Here is a 17,311-nt window from a genome sequence, read left to right as displayed (position 1 = left end):
TTCTGTGCGTGTAATGGTAGAATTTCTACCTTTGTTAGCATAGGTTTTGGTAAGCCAGCGTTTAGACAAACCAGAGGACATGAACCAAGATGACTCGTTGTGGTTGTCTCTAGGGATCAAGGGTGACATGTGAAAAACTTGCCGACGGGTGGAAGGAAGTGCTGACCTAGCCGAATGGGGCAGGTATCTACATCTACATCTACATGGTTACTCTGCAATTCACACTTAAGCGCCTGGCAGAGGGTTCATCGAACCATTTTCATACTACTTCTCTACCATTCCACTCTAGAATGGCGCATGGGAAAAAGGAACACCTAAATGTTCCCGCTCTAGCTCTGATTTCTCTTATTTTATTATGATGATCATTTCTCCCTACGTAGATGGGTGCCAACAAAATATTTTCGCATTCGGAAGAGAAAGTTGGTGATTGAAATTTCGTAAATAGATCTCGCCGCAAAGAAAACCGCCTTTGTTTCAGTGACTCCCACCCCATCTCAAGTATCATATCAGTGACACTCTCACCCCTGTGGCACCATAACACGAAACGAGCCGCCCTTCTTTGCACTTTTTCGATGTCCTCCGTCAATCCTACCTGGTAAGGATCCCATGCCGCGCAGCAATATTCCAGCAGAGGACGGACAAGTGTAATGTAGGCTGTCTCTTTAGTCGGTTTGTCGCATCTTCTAAGAGTTCTGCCAACAAAGCGCAGTCTTTGTTTCACCTTCCCCACAATATTATTTATGTGGTCTTTCCAATTTAAGTTGCTCGTAATTGTAATTCCTAGGTATTTAGTCGAATTGACAGCCCTTAGATTTGTGCGATTTATCGTATACCCAAAATTTATCGGATTTCCTTTAGTACCCATACGGATGACCTCGCACTTTTCTTTGTTTAGTGCTACTTGCCACTTTTCGCACCATACAGAAAATCTCTGTAGATAATTTTGTAATTGGAATTGATCGTCTAATGATTTTACTAGACGGTAAATTACAGCGTCATCTGCAAACAGTCGACGGGGGCTGCTCAGATTATCGCCGAGATCATTTATGTAAATCAGGAACAGCAGAAGGCCTATGATACTACCTTGCGGAACGCCAGATATCACTTCTGTTCTACTCGATGATTTACCGTCTATCACTACGAACTGTGACCTCTCTGAGAGGAAATCACGAATCTAGTCACACAACTTATACAATACTCCATATGCACGCAATTTGATTAATAGTCGCTTGTGAGGTACGGTATCAAAAGCGTTCTGGAAATCTATGAATGTGGAATCCATCTGAGATCCCTTGTCGACAGCACTCATTACTTCATGGGAATCTGGGATTCTGGGATTCTGAATCCGTGTTGGTTATGTATGAATAAGTCATTTTCTTCAAGGTGATTCATAATGATCGAGTATAGTATATGCTCTAATACCCTACTGCAAATTGACGTCAGTGATATGGGTCTGTAATTCAATGGGTTACTCCTATTTCCTTTCTTGAATATTGGTGTGACCTGTGGTATTTCCCAGTCTTTAGGAACAGACCTTTCGTCAAGTAATGGGTTGCATATGATTGCTAAGAAAGGCGCTATTGTGTCTGCATACTCTGAGAGGAACCTGACTGGTATGCTATCTGGACCGGAAGACTTGCCTTTTTTAAGTGATTTGTGTTGTTTCGCAACACATAAGATATCTAATTTTATGTCACTCATGCTAACAGCTGTTCTGGTTTCGAATTCCGGAATATTTACTTCGTTTTCTTTCGTGAAGGTTTGTTGTTGACCCGCATTCTTTTGACTCAGGTGTCTGTCTGGTGCCTATAGCAAACTTTTACTCATGCTTTAGAAAACTATGAACAATGCAAGAGTCTAGCAGAAAGCTGAAAACTGTAGCCCGTTAAGACTCAACCCAACAAATAATTGGCCATTTCACAGCTGGGTCCGTCATCAACGCTATTTCTGCTGAGGGCATTGTCGTAATGCACTGAATTCTCAGAAGGTAGGTGGAAGTGGAACCCGTTTGAACTGATCGCTATTTGCCTGCCTCTTTTGAAGGCATCCAGACTATTCAGACCCTCGTTTTTTCACTCCTTGGTGAAACTGCGTTGCGACAAACAAATGCAAAGACCTGGTGCGATGAGAGGATTTTTTCTATCCGTAGACAAGAAAGAAGGGTGTTTGGAGGCCGTGAGCCATTTCCTGAAGTTTTCTGTGACGAAGGTCCGTACATCGGTGGAATAAACACGTGTGACAATGACTAAGCCTTACGAGTTTGAAACTGTTGGAACAGTGCCAGCGAAAGGTCGGAGGACTGGCGAATAATTTCTACCCAGTTTTTGGTGGGAAGAGAACAGTAACTTAACAGTAACGCCATTGACTGGAACTGGACAAATTTTTTCTTATTGGTGGGACAATATTAGATGCGTACAGACTGCAGAGCAGGCACAAGAGACAGGGTGCAGAAGACACTGCTCTTCACAGAAGAGACCTTATAACGACAGTCACTCTTTCCTTGGCGACTTTTCGCTGTCCGTGAGTCAGCATGAACAGGCAGACCAGTTCCAGTGGCATCCATCTGCATCCTCCGCACTCTGCTCACTCGCACACAACAATTATGGTGAGAATATCTGGGAGCATCAGCTGGTTAGGACGGAACGAAGTCAGGGATTTTCCAATATTTCATTGAATTCACGTAGGTTCAGCCATGAACAGGCAAACAAGCACAGTAGCACTATTCTCTTACATTCCCTTATTTATTTTTGAGTAAAATGATAGTGAGCAAACGGACTTCTTAAAGGAGCATCTGTATAACGGCAAAGAAAACGGATTCACCGCAGAATGTTTGTTTCGGACTGTATGCGGGATACGGGAAAGTTGTTACTCGAAAGTTTTCCTGCCGCTTTGCAACTGATTTGCTATGTACTATGTGTGGTGATGTGGGTAGTCAATAAGACGTGAAAGGTTTATCGTTGCTTGTTGGGCGTTGCGTTAAATGGTAACGTGACATGAAGGAAGCTTACGTCTGGAACCGGTGAATGGTATTACAAAGAGCTGATTCTTGAGTACTATAATTGTGATGTGAAGTTCAGCCTGATTCTGTGTCGTACTTTATACGTGATTGTGTTTCGTGTTAACCATGAAGCGATTTTTAAGCTTCTGCGAAACGTTATTACTTCTGTGTGTCACATTTCTACCATATTAATAGTTGATCGACAAGATGCATAAAACCGTATATATGTTACCATCACTGAGCAAGATGGCGAAAATTACGCCACCCGTACCTTCCTCACCCCTAGCGCAGTCGTCGCTCAACGTTCCCCTCCCCCTCTCCCACCTCAGAGTTCGTTAAAAAGTGAACAGGTGGTCCGCCAAAATCTCTAAAAACGTCAAGTGGTGGTGACAAAAAGTCTGGGAACCCATGTTGTAGAAAAATATGGTGGGTGTAAAATTGGAGCCATCTACTGCAGTGTTGTCTGCTGGATAGATCTTGCACTGAATTCCCAAGGATTACAATAGCGAACAACCGAAACTGGAACGATCACGAAAAAGAATCTTGTGGAGAAGGTGAACCAAATATTGCGTTTCACTGGCAGAACAATTAGACGGTGCAACAGGTCTTCAGAGACTGCCGGCACCATGCTTGTCCATCCTATGGCAGAGCACTGCTGCAATGTATACTATCCTTATCAGATAGGATTGATGGAGGACATCTAGTTCACAGAAAGGCAGCTGGTTTTGTGTTATCATGCAATAGGAGAGATAGTGTCACGGGTATGATGTGAAAGTTGCAGTCGTAATCACTTTAGTTACAGCGAGATCTTATCACGAAATTTCAGTTACCAAGTTTCTGCCACGAATGCGAAACTATTTTGTTGACTTCCACCTGCGTATGGAGAAATGAGATCTTAATAAAATGAAAGGAATCAGAGCTCTCACAGAAGGATTTAGGTATTCATTTTTCCCGCGTGATAGTCAAGATTTTAATCTTCCAGAAACACATTGACGGAAAAATAGTCGCAACACCAAGCAGGAGTCGTGCGGCATGAACGGAATTTGATAGGCGTGTTTCTACATCTGGAAGACGATGAAGATTCAGTCGCATAAGTGTGGCACTAGTAGTGTCAGCTATGAGGATGCAAATCAGTTTTGCTTTGATGCACGTTGTAACGGTTGTGAGCGTTATGTACCTTTGAGATTGGACGTGGAGAGTTCATGTTATTCAAGAATGCCTTGACTTGGCAGGAATGTAACCACTGAACACGACTGCTGGCAGAAGTGGTTATGAGGATCTACGATTGCAAGAGGACCGGGCTCCAGACGGTCACTACCGAAATGGAAGATCATCGTGTTCGTCGTATGGGTCTGTCGCATCGTACTGCATCTGCAGCAGTTTTTTGAGAAGTGGGCACCACAGTGACACAACGAACTGTTGCATATCGGCTACTTTGAGGACAGTACCATGCCAGACACCCTGTAGTGTGCATTCTATTGAGCCCAAACCACCGCCATGTGCGACTTCATTGGTGCCAAGCGAGAGCTCGTTGGAGAGCAGGGTGGAGGTCTGTAGTGTTTTCTGATGAAAGCGAATTCTGCCTCGGTGCCATTGACCGCCGTGTGTTGTTTGGAAGAAGGACTGTTGAGGATCTGCAAGCAACTTGTCTGGGTGGTTGCACACTAGACCTGCACCTGGAGTTATGGTCTGGGATGCGATTTCCTGTGACAGCTGAAGCACTCTTGTCGTTATCTCGGGCACCCTAACTGAAAACTTGTACGTTCATCTGGTGGTTAGACCTGTTGTGCTGCCATTCATGGACAGTATTCCTTGGGGTGTTTTCGATCAGGATAACGCTCGCGCACACACTGCTGTTTTAACCGATCATGCTCTTCAGAGTGTCAACATGTTGCCTTGGCCTGTTCGATTCACAGAGCTGTCTCCAATAGAGCACATATAGCACGTCGTCGGATAACACCTCTGGCGTCGTCCACAAACAGCATTAACCGCTCTTGTGTTGACCGACCAAGTGCAACATGCATGCAGCTCCACCCCACAAAATGAGATCAGGCGCCTGTGCAACATAACGCATGCACGTTTGCTTGCTTGCATGCATATTCTGGCGGTTATGCCGATAACACAGGTCTGCGACATAAAAATTGTTTCAGATTTATTAAGTTCAAATGGTTCAAATGGCTGTGAGCACTATGGGACTCAACATCTATGGTCATCAGTCCCCTAGAACTTAGAACTACGTAAAGCTAACTAACCTAAGGACATCACACACATCCATGCCCGAGGCAGGATTCGAACCTGCGACCGTAGCAGTCGCGCGGCTCCGGACTGAGCGCCTAGAACCGCTAGACCACCGCGGCCGGCCATTTATTAAGTGATTTTCATAGTGTTTTCAACGCTGATTTCGGGAAAAATAGTGAAAAACTAACATCACGTACAGTTATTTCACAAACTGCATGTCTAGTATTAGCTTTTTTCGATATTTCAGCACTCTAGTGAGATTGAATTTTGGTTTTTAGGATCACCAGAAATTGTTATTTAGCCTTTTTTATACTAGATATACGTAAAATAAAGAGTAATTTGGAGACACCAGCAGAATTTTCATGTCAGTGCCTGTCTGTCGCACTGCCCCTTCCCCGCCATCACCAAGCAGTGAGCTTCTGCTGCTGTCCTTCAGTTCACAGTACGTCTTCACTCTGTGCTGTTGACGTGTTGTTGTTACTAGTGCTTTAAAGTAGTGACTGTTTTCTTGTGTTGAGAAGTTGTGTTATGGACAATGGACAATGGCTACCAGAGGATGTATAAACTCGCCACATTGCTTCTGCTACATTTGTAGTAACTATACCACTAAAAACTAACAAAGAAACATTTCCGATTTTGTTGAAACAGTATACTTCAACTATTTTGGTATAACGTTAGGCGATCAAGATAAGGTTTGGGCCCCATACAAATTTTGATCACTGTGTGTTGAAGAACTAAGGCAATGCTTTCAACGTAAAAAGCACACCTTACGTTTTGGAATACCAATGGTTTGGAGGGAGCCCTAAAATCATAGTGATGACTGCTATTTTTGTTCTTGCAACGTACGTGGTTTCAATTTGAAAAACAAAAATATATTTCTTACCCTAACATTCAATCAGCCATTCACCCTGTTCCTCATGGACATGAAGTACCAATACCCTCTCCTCCAGGTTCTTTGGGTGATATAGATGATCACGAGCCATTGGCTCAGCGAGGTGATAGTGAAGAAGACAGAGACTGATACGATCCTGGCACAACCGATCTTAGTCCATTCTCACAATCTGAACGGAACGATTTAATTAGAGACCTAGGACTTTCTAAATAATCGGCAGAGGTTTTAGAATCTAGACTGAAAGATAAACATATGTTGGCTCCGGGTACATCCTTTTCTTGGTATCGATCGAGGGAAAAGGAGTTTGTATCTTTCTTCTCTCAAGAAGGTGAACTGGTGTTTTGCGGTGATGTTCCTGGACTTATGGCACGTTTCAAAATAGAATATGCTCCTGATGAGTGGAGACTTTTTATTGATTCTTCATAAAAAAGCCTTAAAGCAGTACTACTACACAATGGCAATAAGTACGCTTCTATACCAGTTGGACACTCGCTTCACTTAAAAGAATGTTACGGAAACCTTGAACTGGTTTTAAGCAAACTCTGCTATTGAGACCACAAATAGACACTATGTGGTGATTTAAAAGTGATATCAATGCTGCTTGGTCAACAAAGTGGCTATACAAAATTCCCTTGCTTTCTCTGTGAATGGGACAATAGAGACAGAAAGTAAAACTACATAAAAAAAGCTTGGCCCTTGAGAAAAACATTACAGGTAGGGGTTAACAATGTTGAGAAGAAAAGCGTTGTGGATCCCAAAAAGGTGTTACTTCAACCACTTCACATTAAGTGGGGGCTGATGAAACAGTTTCTCAAGGCATTGCCAAAAGAAGGGGAGCGTTTCAGATATCGTTGTGGACAGTGGTTTAAACGAGGGAAAGCTAAAGGAAGGAATCTTTGTCGGACCAGGCATTAGAAAGCTAGTGACAGATCCAACGTTGTAGACGAATGGTTCAATTGGCTCTAAGCACTATGGGACTTAACATCTGAGGTCATCACTCACCTAGACTTAGAACTACTTACGCCTAACTACCCTAAAAACATCACACACATCCATGCCAGAGGCAAGATTCGAACCTGCGACCGTATCAGCAGCGCGGTTCCGGACAGAAGCGCATAGAACCGCTCGGCCACAGCGGCCGGCTTTTGTGGACAAAATGGAAACAAAAGGCAGCATGGACTCTTTTAAATTAGTTGTTACCCGTTTCCTAGGACACAAAAGAGATCGAAACTGCAAGACATGCTCGACAACTTTAAGAAGCTGGGCTGTAACATGAGCATTAAAGTTCATTTTCTCCACTCTCATCATAACTACTGCCCTGAAAACCTTGGTGATGTAAGTGAAGAGCAATACGAAAGATTCCACCAAGACATCAAAGAAATGGGAAGAAGATATGAAGGAAAATGGAACGTCAACGTGATAGCGGATTACTGATGGATGATGAAGAGAGATGATCTTCAATGAGTCCATAGCCAGAAAAGCAATAAAAGAAGCCTCGATAGAAAACGAAAGCGTTATTATAAGGACTTATGAGCTTAAAGAGAAATGGAAATGTACTGGCAATGTAGTTTAAAACATGGTTTATAAATAAAATAAAATTTTATCACGTTGGAAAAAATGTGATAAATTGCTTAAATTTTGTTATTATGCCCCAAAAATACTCCCTTTTTGTGAAAAAACCTGACATGGTGGGAAAAAATGGATTGGATTTTCGAAATCAGCGCTGAAAAGTTCATAAAAGTTAGTTATCAAATTTAAACAACTTTGAAAAAATATTTTTTTACAGACCTGTATAATTAATCTACCAGCATTTCACATTTTCATGGTTTATTTTTCGCTCACGTTACCTCGTGAGATTGCAATTTTAAACACTTGAATGTGTTACCTACACAAATATATACCCGAAATTTCATTACTCCACATTAATTAGTATTTAGTGTTGCGATTTTTTTTCCGTCATTGTATTGTGAAAGTGGTTCGAAAGACGCTCTGGCAGACACTTAAGTATGAACTGCAGAATAGTCATTTAGATACAGACGTAGATGCATACTAATGTTAATAACAAGGCTATTTCGACCACAATTTACCGGAAAAATGGTTTAGAGAGACACGGGATGAATAGAAATAAAATAAAACTGTTCTTATTTTTAGGTTTTCGCCACTGGCAAGCCTGTCACCGAAAAGACGCAGGGCATGCGATTTGTGAGTGCGTGTTACGCACCAGAGTGGATGCCGATGCGCAGCTGGAGGCTGTCGTTGGGCCGGTGTCGGACGCGGAAGCGGCGCACGTTGTCCAGCAGGTGCAGCGACATGCTGGCGATCTCGGCCGCGTGCTCGTTGCCGTTCCTGATGGGCAGCCCGCTCACCTGCAACACCCACCACGACAACGAACCACACTGCATCAGCACCTCTGCAAGAGTTAATGTGGTCTGTTGTGACAGCTGAAGTAGGCTTCACTGAATGTGCATTATCTGGAGCTAGCTTTGGTTGGGTGAAATCGAACTGTGCATTCACCAGTTGTCACAGATTCTAAGTGTTTCATACGTCAGCTTCGCCAGTCTTCGTCATAAAATGACTATCTTTATCCTTTCTTTAAGGGAAAGGCATGTAGCATGGTCTCAATAAACAACTAACTGATAAAAATTTTAAATCACGGCGACAATGAACTGCAACACGACACTGAAACTTTGCAGTGTGGTAATTTCTCGCTATATACAGAAAGGAAAGGCTTAGTATCAGCAGTATCTCGCGTATTAAGACCATCCTAGAGAAAAATTAACATAACTACCACAAAATACAATCGTGTGAAATCCAACTGGCTGTGTTCGTCCATGAGAGTAGAAAGGTATAGGTACTGCGATGGTGCAGTTGATTCTGAATTGTGTTGTATGTTAACTGGGGGCCTAGAAACGACGGAGAGGCTCCGTCCCCGCCGCAGCCGCAGTGGTCCACAACCCCACGACGACTACCGCCGTCCACTTCACCCCTCCGCCGCCCCACACCGAACCACTCTTTCAGGGTTACTGTGCGGTTCGGGATCCGGTGCCCCCCCCCCCCCCCCCCCAGGGAACGCTCACAAAATGGCTCTGGGGCACTATGGGACTTAACATCTGAGGTCATCAGTCCCCTAGAGCTTAGAACTAGCCGGCCGCGGTCGTCTAGCGGTTCTAGGCGCTCAGTCCGGAACCGCGCGACTGCTACGGTCGCAGGTTCGAATCCTGCCTCGGGCATGGATGTGTGTGATGTCCTTAGGTTAGTTAGGTTTAAGTAGTTCTAAGTTCTAGGGGACTGATGACCACAGATGGTAAGTCCCATAGTGCTCAGAGCCATTTGAACCATTTTTGAACTTAGAACTAGCTGAACTTAAGTAACCTAAGGACATCACACACATCCATGCCCAAGGCAGGATTCGAACCTGCGACTGTAGCGGTTGCGCGGTTCCAGACTGTAGCGCCTAGAACCGCTCGTCCACCACGGCCAGCGAACGTCTCACACCAGACGAGTGTGACCCCTATGTTTGCGCGGTAGAGTAATACTGGTGTAAGCGTACGCGGAGAACATGTTTGCCCAGCATTCGCCGACATAGTGTAGCTGAGGTGGAATGAGGGAAACCAGTCCTCATTCACCGAGGCAGATGGAAAACCGCCTGAAAACCGGGCGGGCCTGATTCTGTTCCTTGTCTCCAGAAAGACGGGCTGTACAGCTGCGCACTGTCACCCAAGGAATGAAATACAAACGTACAGATTTCAGCCGAGCTCTATGATTGGGCTGAAGACCTCCCTGCAAACAGAAGACAGTATGTCACTCAGCAAATACATTGAAGCGCCAAAGAAACTGTTGTTGTCATGTGTATTCAAATACAGAGACATGTAAACAGGTAGAAGACGTCACTGTGGTCGGCAACACCTATATAAGACAACAAGTATCTGGAGCATTTGTTACATCGGTTCCTGCTGCTACAACGGCATCTACATTTAAGTGAGTCTGGACGTGAAGTTATAGTCGGCTCACGAGCGATGGGGCACAGCATCTCCGAGGCAGCGATGAAATGGGGATTTTCCCGTACGACCATTTCACGAGTGTACCGTGAATATCAGGAATCTGGTAAAACATCAAATCTCCGACATCGCTGCCGCCGGAAAAAGATCCTGCAAGAACGGGACCAACGATGACTGAAGAGAATCGTTCAACTTGACAGAAGTGCAGTCCTTCCGCAAACTGCTGCAGATTTCAATGCTGGGCCATCAACAAGTGTCAGCGTGCGAACCATTCAACGAAACATCGTCGAAATGGGCTCTCGGATCCGAAGGCCCACTCATGTACGCTTGATAACTGCACGAAACAAAGCTTTACGCCTCCCCTGGGTCCGTCAACACCGAAATTGGACTGTTGATGATTGGAAACATGTTGCCTGGTCGGATGAGTCTCGTTTCAAATTGTATCGGGCGGATGGACGTGTACGAGTATGGACGCAACCTCAGGAGTCCATGGACCCTGTATGTGAGCAGGGGACTGGTCAAGCTGGTATAGGCTCTGTAATGGTGCGGGGCGTGTGCAGTTGGAGTGATGTGGGACCCCTGATACCTCTAGATACGAATCTGACAGGTGACCGTACGTAAGCATCCTGTCTGATCACCTGCATCCATTCATGTCCATTGTGAATTCCGACGGACTTGGGAAATTTCAGCAGGACAACGTGACATCCCACTCGTCCAGAACTGCTACAGAGTGGCTTCAGGAACACTCTTCTGAATTTAAACATTTCCACTGGCCACGAAACTCTCCAGATATGAAGATTATTGAGCATATATGGGATGCCTTACAACGTACTATTCAGAAGAGATCTCCTTCCCCTCGTACTCTTACGGATTTATGGACAGCCCTGCAGGATTTGTAGACTTAGGGAAAGCTTTTGAAAACGTTAACTGGAATACTCTCTTCCAAATTCTGAAGGTGGCAGGGGTAAAATACAGGGAGCGAAAGGCTATTTACAATTTGTACAGAAACCAGATGGCAGTTATAAGAGTCGAGGGGCATGAAAGGGAAGCAGTGGTTGGGAAAGGAGTGAGACAGGGTTGTAGCCTCTCTCCGATGTTATTCAATCTGTATATTGAGCAAGCAGTAAAGGAAACAAAAGAAAAATTCGGAGTAGGTATTAAAATTCATGGAGAAGAAGTAAAAACTTTGAGGTTCGCCGATGACATTGTAATTCTGTCAGAGACAGCAAAGGACTTGGAAGAGCAGTTGAACGGAATGGACAGTGTCTTGAAAGGAGGATATAAGATGAACATCAACAAAAGCAAAACGAGGATAATGGAATGTAGTCAACTTAAATCGGGTGATGCTGAGGGGATTAGATTAGGAAATGAGACACTTAAAGTAGTAAAGGTGTTTTGCTATTTAGGGAGTAAAATAACTGATGATGGTCGAAGCAGAGAGGATATAAAATGTAGACTGGCAATGGCAAGGAAATCGTTTCTGAAGAAGAGAAATTTGTTAACATCGAGTATAGATTTAAGTATCAGGAAGTCGTTTCTGAAAGTATTTGTATGGAGTGTAGCCATGTATGGAAGTGAAACATGGACGATAACCAGTTTGGACAAGAAGAGAATAGAAGCTATCGAAATGTGGTGCTACAGAAGAATGCTGAATATAAGGTGGGTAGATCACGTAACTAATGAGGAGGCATTGAATAGGATTGGGGAGAAGAGAAGTTTGTGGCACAACTTGACTAGAAGAAGGGTTCGATTGGTAGGACATGTTTTGAGGCATCAAGGGATCACAAATTTAGCATTGGAGGGCAGCGTGGAGGGTAAAAATCGTAGAGGGAGACCGAGAGATGAATACACTAAGCAGATTCAGAAGGATGTAGGTTGCAGTAGGTACTGGGAGATGAAGAAGCTTGCACAGGATAGAGTAGCATGGAGAGCTGCATCAAACCAGTCTCAGGACTGAAGACCACAACAACAACAACCTGCAGGATTAATGGTGTAATTTCCTTCCAGTAGTATTTCAGGCTTTTCATGCAACACGTTGTGTTGCGGCACTTCTGCGTGCTCGTGGGAGCCCTACACGATATGAGGCAGGTGTACCTGTTTATGTGGCTCTTCAGTGTAGAAGACGTTGTGTCATTTTCAACAGGAAGGAAGCTTTAGATTGTGCACAAAACATACAGTACCTGACAAAAAATGTGAAAAAGCGACATTCCGTTTACGGAGACTGTGGTTGACTTACTATAAGCTGTTTTTGTTCATTTTTGACACAAGTCATTTTATTATGATACTGCCATAACCGGCTGCGGCCTGCATTGGCCATCTTCAGATGCTATGGCCAGCATTTCATGAACAAGTGTTCTTGCTGTAGTGCCACCCGTACCATCTGAAGATGGCCAATGTAGGCCGAAACCGGTTATGAATGTATCATAAAAGAGTGTTTGTGTAAAAAATAAAAAATAATGCTTTAAATATATGAAGCAGCATGGTTGCAACCTGAGGACTGATCTCATTCTTACAATTTTTTGGAGACGCGCAGAGGTGTTACTCATGGCGATATTGAGTGAGGAGCCGTCGTGTATGATTTTAGGTCGTGGCTAATAGTGTCGGAGGGAACTTTGACGGCTCTACGCTACGTCACGGACTTCCTGCGTCCTCATGTGTTGCTACTCACAAGACTGTATCATGGTGGCGTTTTCAACAGGAAAATCCTTGTCCACGCTTGCCATGTGTCTCTGTAAACTGTCGCGGGATCCTGAGTTATCTCTGTGGCCAAAGAGATCTCTAGAACCTTCCTAACTGGTGATGTTTCATTTGCTGCTTCCTCTTCTGGGTGCTTCACTCATTTTGCTAGGCAGAGCAGACCGGAAGTAGCGTATAACCTCAGAAGCCACACGAGGCTGTTCACCTATAACGCTGTTATACATATTGACGTCGGAATAATAGAAAATTAAAGCGAAAACAGGATCGATGCTTTGTGGAGGGATTAGCAACGAACTGACGCACCGAGCATAAAAATGCCGGATATACACTTTATTATATGACTACACGGTCGTCGAACAATTGCAGGAAGCAGTCACTACCCTCAAATATCTGGGGGGGGGGGGGGGGGGGGGGGGCGTGCGGAGCGATGTATAGTGGAATGAGCACGTATAACTTATTGTATGACAAGCAGATGCCAGACTGAAATTTACTGGGAGATTCCTCAGGATGTGTGGTCCACCTATGAAGGAGGCAGGCAGCTTACAAAACCTTCGCTCGACGATGTTTGAATACTGCTTGTCCTCTGGGACACGTAGTGCATAGGACTAAGGAAGGAAAAAGTGAAGATCCAAAGACAACCAGTGCGGATTGACACAGGCTCCGTTAACAAGCGCGAAAGCGACGTAAACATTGTCATTCAATTCTATCGGCACATTTTCAATATGTTGTTGTGGTCTTCAGTCCAGAGACTGGTTTGGTGCAACTCTCCATTTTCAATATTATGAGAAATATTTGGCCACGGGCTCTAGATATAACTACATGCACAAATGAGCAAAAACATCCGCTTAATAGTATGTTGGTCAAACTTTTGAAAGAAACACAGCTGCTATTCTGCTTGGGACGGATTTGGTAACTTCTTCTTTGCAGGTTTCCGGAGGTATGTGGCACGAGCAGTAGAGCACGGCTCACGCAACTCTCGTAAATTACGGACCTGTTATTTGTGGACTCGGAGCTTACTCGAGACATCGTCCCAGATGTCTTGCATCGGGTTCGGATCAAGCGGATTTGGTAACCATGACATCAAAGTGGGTTTACCATCATGGTCCTAACACAAGGTAGTACGATTCTGGCCTTGGTTTGGCACAGACAGTTATACTGCAGGAAGAAGTCATCACCGTCCGGAAAGACATGAAGCATGACGAAGGGCTGTAAGTGGTCCACAATACTCTTCAGGTACACCCAGCTTACATGGAGTCTTCGAATTGGCTCAGATGTCCAATGGGAGCCCGGATGAATGTCATAACATAATACTGCTCCCACGCAAGTAGCAAACATATACAATCACTCACTTGACGAAAGGTCTGTTCCTAAAAATTAGAAAGTAGCACAGGTCACACCAGTATCCAAGAAAGGAAATAGGAGTAACTCATTGAATTACAGATCCATATCACTGACCTCAATTTGTAGTAGGATTTTGGAGCGTATACTGTACTCGAACATTATGAATCACCATGAAGAAAATGACTTATTGACGCATAATCAACACGGATTCAGAAAATATCGTTCTTGTGCAACGCTGCTAGCTCTTTATTCCCATGAGGTAATGAGTGCTGTCGACAAGGGATCTCACATAGATTCCATACTCCTAAATTTCCAGAAGGCTTTTGATACCGTTCCTCACAAGCGACTATTAATCACATTGCGTGCATATGGAATATCGTCTCAGATGTGTGACTGGATTCGTGATTTCCTCTCAGAGAGGTCTCAGTCCGTAGTGATGGACGGTAAATCATCGAGTAGAACAGAAGTGATATCTGGCGTTCCGCGAGGTAGTGTCATAGGGCCTCTGCCGTTCCTGATTTACATAAATGATCTAGCTGATAATCTGATCAGCCCCCTTAGACTGTTTGCAGATGACGCTGTCATTTACCGTCTAGTAAATTCATCAGACCATCAATTACAATTATAGAATAATCTAGAGAGAATTTCTGTATGATGCGAAAAGTGGCAATTAGCACTAAACAAAGAAAAGTGCGATGTCATCCACATGGGTACTAAAAGAAATCCGATAAAATTTGGGTATACGATAAATCGCACAAATCTAAGGGGTGTCAATTCGACTAAATACCTAGGAATTACAATTACGAGCAACTTAAATTTGAAAGACCATATAGATAATATTGTGGGGAAGGCGAAACAAAGACTGCGCTTTGTTGGCAGAACACTTAGAAGATGCGACAAACCCACTAAAGAGACAGCCTACATTACACTTGTCCGTCCTCTGCTGGAATGTTGCTGTGCGGTGTGGGATCCTGACCATGTAGGATTGACGAAGGACATTGAAAAAGTGCAAAGAAGGGCAGCTCGTTTCGTGTTATCGTACAATAGGGATGAGAGTGTCACTGATGTGATACGCGAGTTGGGATGGCAGTCACTGAAACAAAGGTGGTTTTCTTTGCAGGGAGATCTATTTACGAAATTTCGATCACCAACTTCCTCTTCCGAATGCGAAAATATTTTGTTGTCACTCACCTACGTAGACAGAAATGACCATCATAATAAAATAAGAGAAATCAGAGCTCGAACGGAAAGATGTAGGTGTTCCTTTTTCCCACGCGCCATTTGAGAGTGGAATGGTAGAGAAGTAGTATGAAAAGGGTTCGATGAACACTCTACCAGGCACTTGAGTGTGAATTGCAGAGTAACCATGTAGATGTAGATGTAGATGTAGATGCGTCTCTGACGCAGTGCTCGTCTGGAGCAGACGTTCTCTCTGATTACGACGTATCTCGACGCTACCATTGGCATAACGAGAAATGTGATTCATGCCACCAGGCGACACAGCTCCATTGATTCGCGGTCCAATATCGATGATTCGATGCTCGCTGCAGCAGTAACTGACGATATCATCTGGTCAACACGGCAAGAAGTAGGGGGTCGTCATTTTCGATAACACGCGCTGAAGGGCGTGCTCCGAAATACTAGCGGCAGCACCTGTACTGTACTCTGTCGTCAGATCTGCCACGTATCTGCACCTATCATGCAATATAGAGCGGCGAAATCTCCGTCCTCAGGGTTCTGTGTTGGGGCGTAGACGTCAGCACCTTGTCGCCTAGTCGTGGTTTCACTTTCATCCACTTTCCTTCAAGATCTTGTCAGTTAACCGCGAACAGCCAACAAGTTTCGTTATTTGCGACATGCTGGTTTCCAGGTGCCGTACCATAACAATGTAACCTATGCCAAACTCGCTTATGTCTGCGGATTTACTCCATTTGCGGCCCGTACCGTCGCTAGAATGATTCTCGATTCGTTTCCGCATCTCGCATACACTTTCCTTACAACGTGGCGCGTGTCCGCAACGTCACCAGGTGGTATTCAAAGTTACTATGGGCGGTCATGATGTTTTGGATCATCAGAGCGTGTCAGACGCAAAAAAGGAAGATTGGGTGTATCGTCCTGCCTGTATCAAGGTCATTAGAGACGGATCACAAGGTAGAATTCTGTCAAATAACGGGAAGGAAATCGGCTGTAGCATTTGAAAGGAATAACCCGGCATTTGCCTGGAGCGATTTAAGGAAAGCACGAAAAACCTAAATCTGGATGATCGGAAGCTGGTTTGAACTGTCGCCCTCCTGAATGCGCATACAGTGTGCTAACCACCGAGCCACCTCTCTCGAAGTGTCAGACGTTCCGGTTTCTTCGAGCTATTTGTACAGACGAAATAAGTGTATATGTCTTATTGGAGGGTCTGTGATGTATACAGGACGTGGTTCCGACGGGTAGAAGCCTTTCAGAGGTGTTCGTCCTTTAGATTTGTTGCAGCAACGTCTGTCGACGTTCTGTGCGAGATGACATGTTTTATTGGCAGTAAGTAGGACGATCTAGTGGGTCAAGAATACTTGCAAGTGCTGCTAGCTCACTGCAGTTTCGATCACCGATGAATGCAGCTGTGCAGTGTTGTGCTGGAAATGGCCACCTACGCGATCAGGCACTGTAATGCTAAGATGTTGCGAAGTATAACTGAAGTGGTCACCTCCCGTCAAGGACCAATCTTCATAAGTTGGAAAAATGTTGCAGTAGGTTCAGGCCTCCGGAACCGCGCGAATGCTACGGTCGCAGGTTCGAATCCTGCATCGGGCATGGATGTGTGTGATGTCCTTAGGTTAGTCAGGTTTAAGCAGTTCTAAGTTCTAGTGGACTGATGATCTCAGATGTTTAGTCCCATAGTGCTCAGAGCCATTTGAACCATTTGGTTCAGCTCGCATGATATGCTGCACATAACAATGACGTATCATTATCGCTATTATGATTATCGGGGCCCATATGTTCTGCTACAAAGAGACCTCCATGAAAGTCTATAAAGTGATGACGGTTCCTGTGTTATCCTATCGAAGCGAAAGCTGGTTTATCGCAAAAAAAACCCAAAAAATAAAATTCAAACAACTGAGATGAGGTTGCTAAGGAAGACGAAGGCCTGCACGAGAAGAG

The 17,311-nt window shown here is 44.4% G+C and overlaps 1 protein-coding gene across 1 annotated transcript in view; it reads right to left on the bottom strand.

The window, feature by feature from the left end:
- Positions 1-17,311, bottom strand: part of LOC124549794 (guanylate cyclase 32E) — an 828,442-nt gene that overhangs the window by 23,055 nt on the left and 788,076 nt on the right. The window contains exon 21 of the mRNA XM_047125268.1: positions 8,350-8,494. Within this exon, the coding sequence (XP_046981224.1) occupies positions 8,350-8,494 (145 nt within the window). The remainder of the gene's footprint in view (positions 1-8,349; positions 8,495-17,311) is intronic.

This window comes from Schistocerca americana, chromosome 1 (assembly GCF_021461395.2).
Source record: "Schistocerca americana isolate TAMUIC-IGC-003095 chromosome 1, iqSchAmer2.1, whole genome shotgun sequence".
NCBI lineage: Eukaryota > Metazoa > Arthropoda > Insecta > Orthoptera > Acrididae > Schistocerca > Schistocerca americana.
Note: the sequence above shows the minus strand (reverse complement) of the source record. Positions and strands in the feature narration are given on the sequence as shown.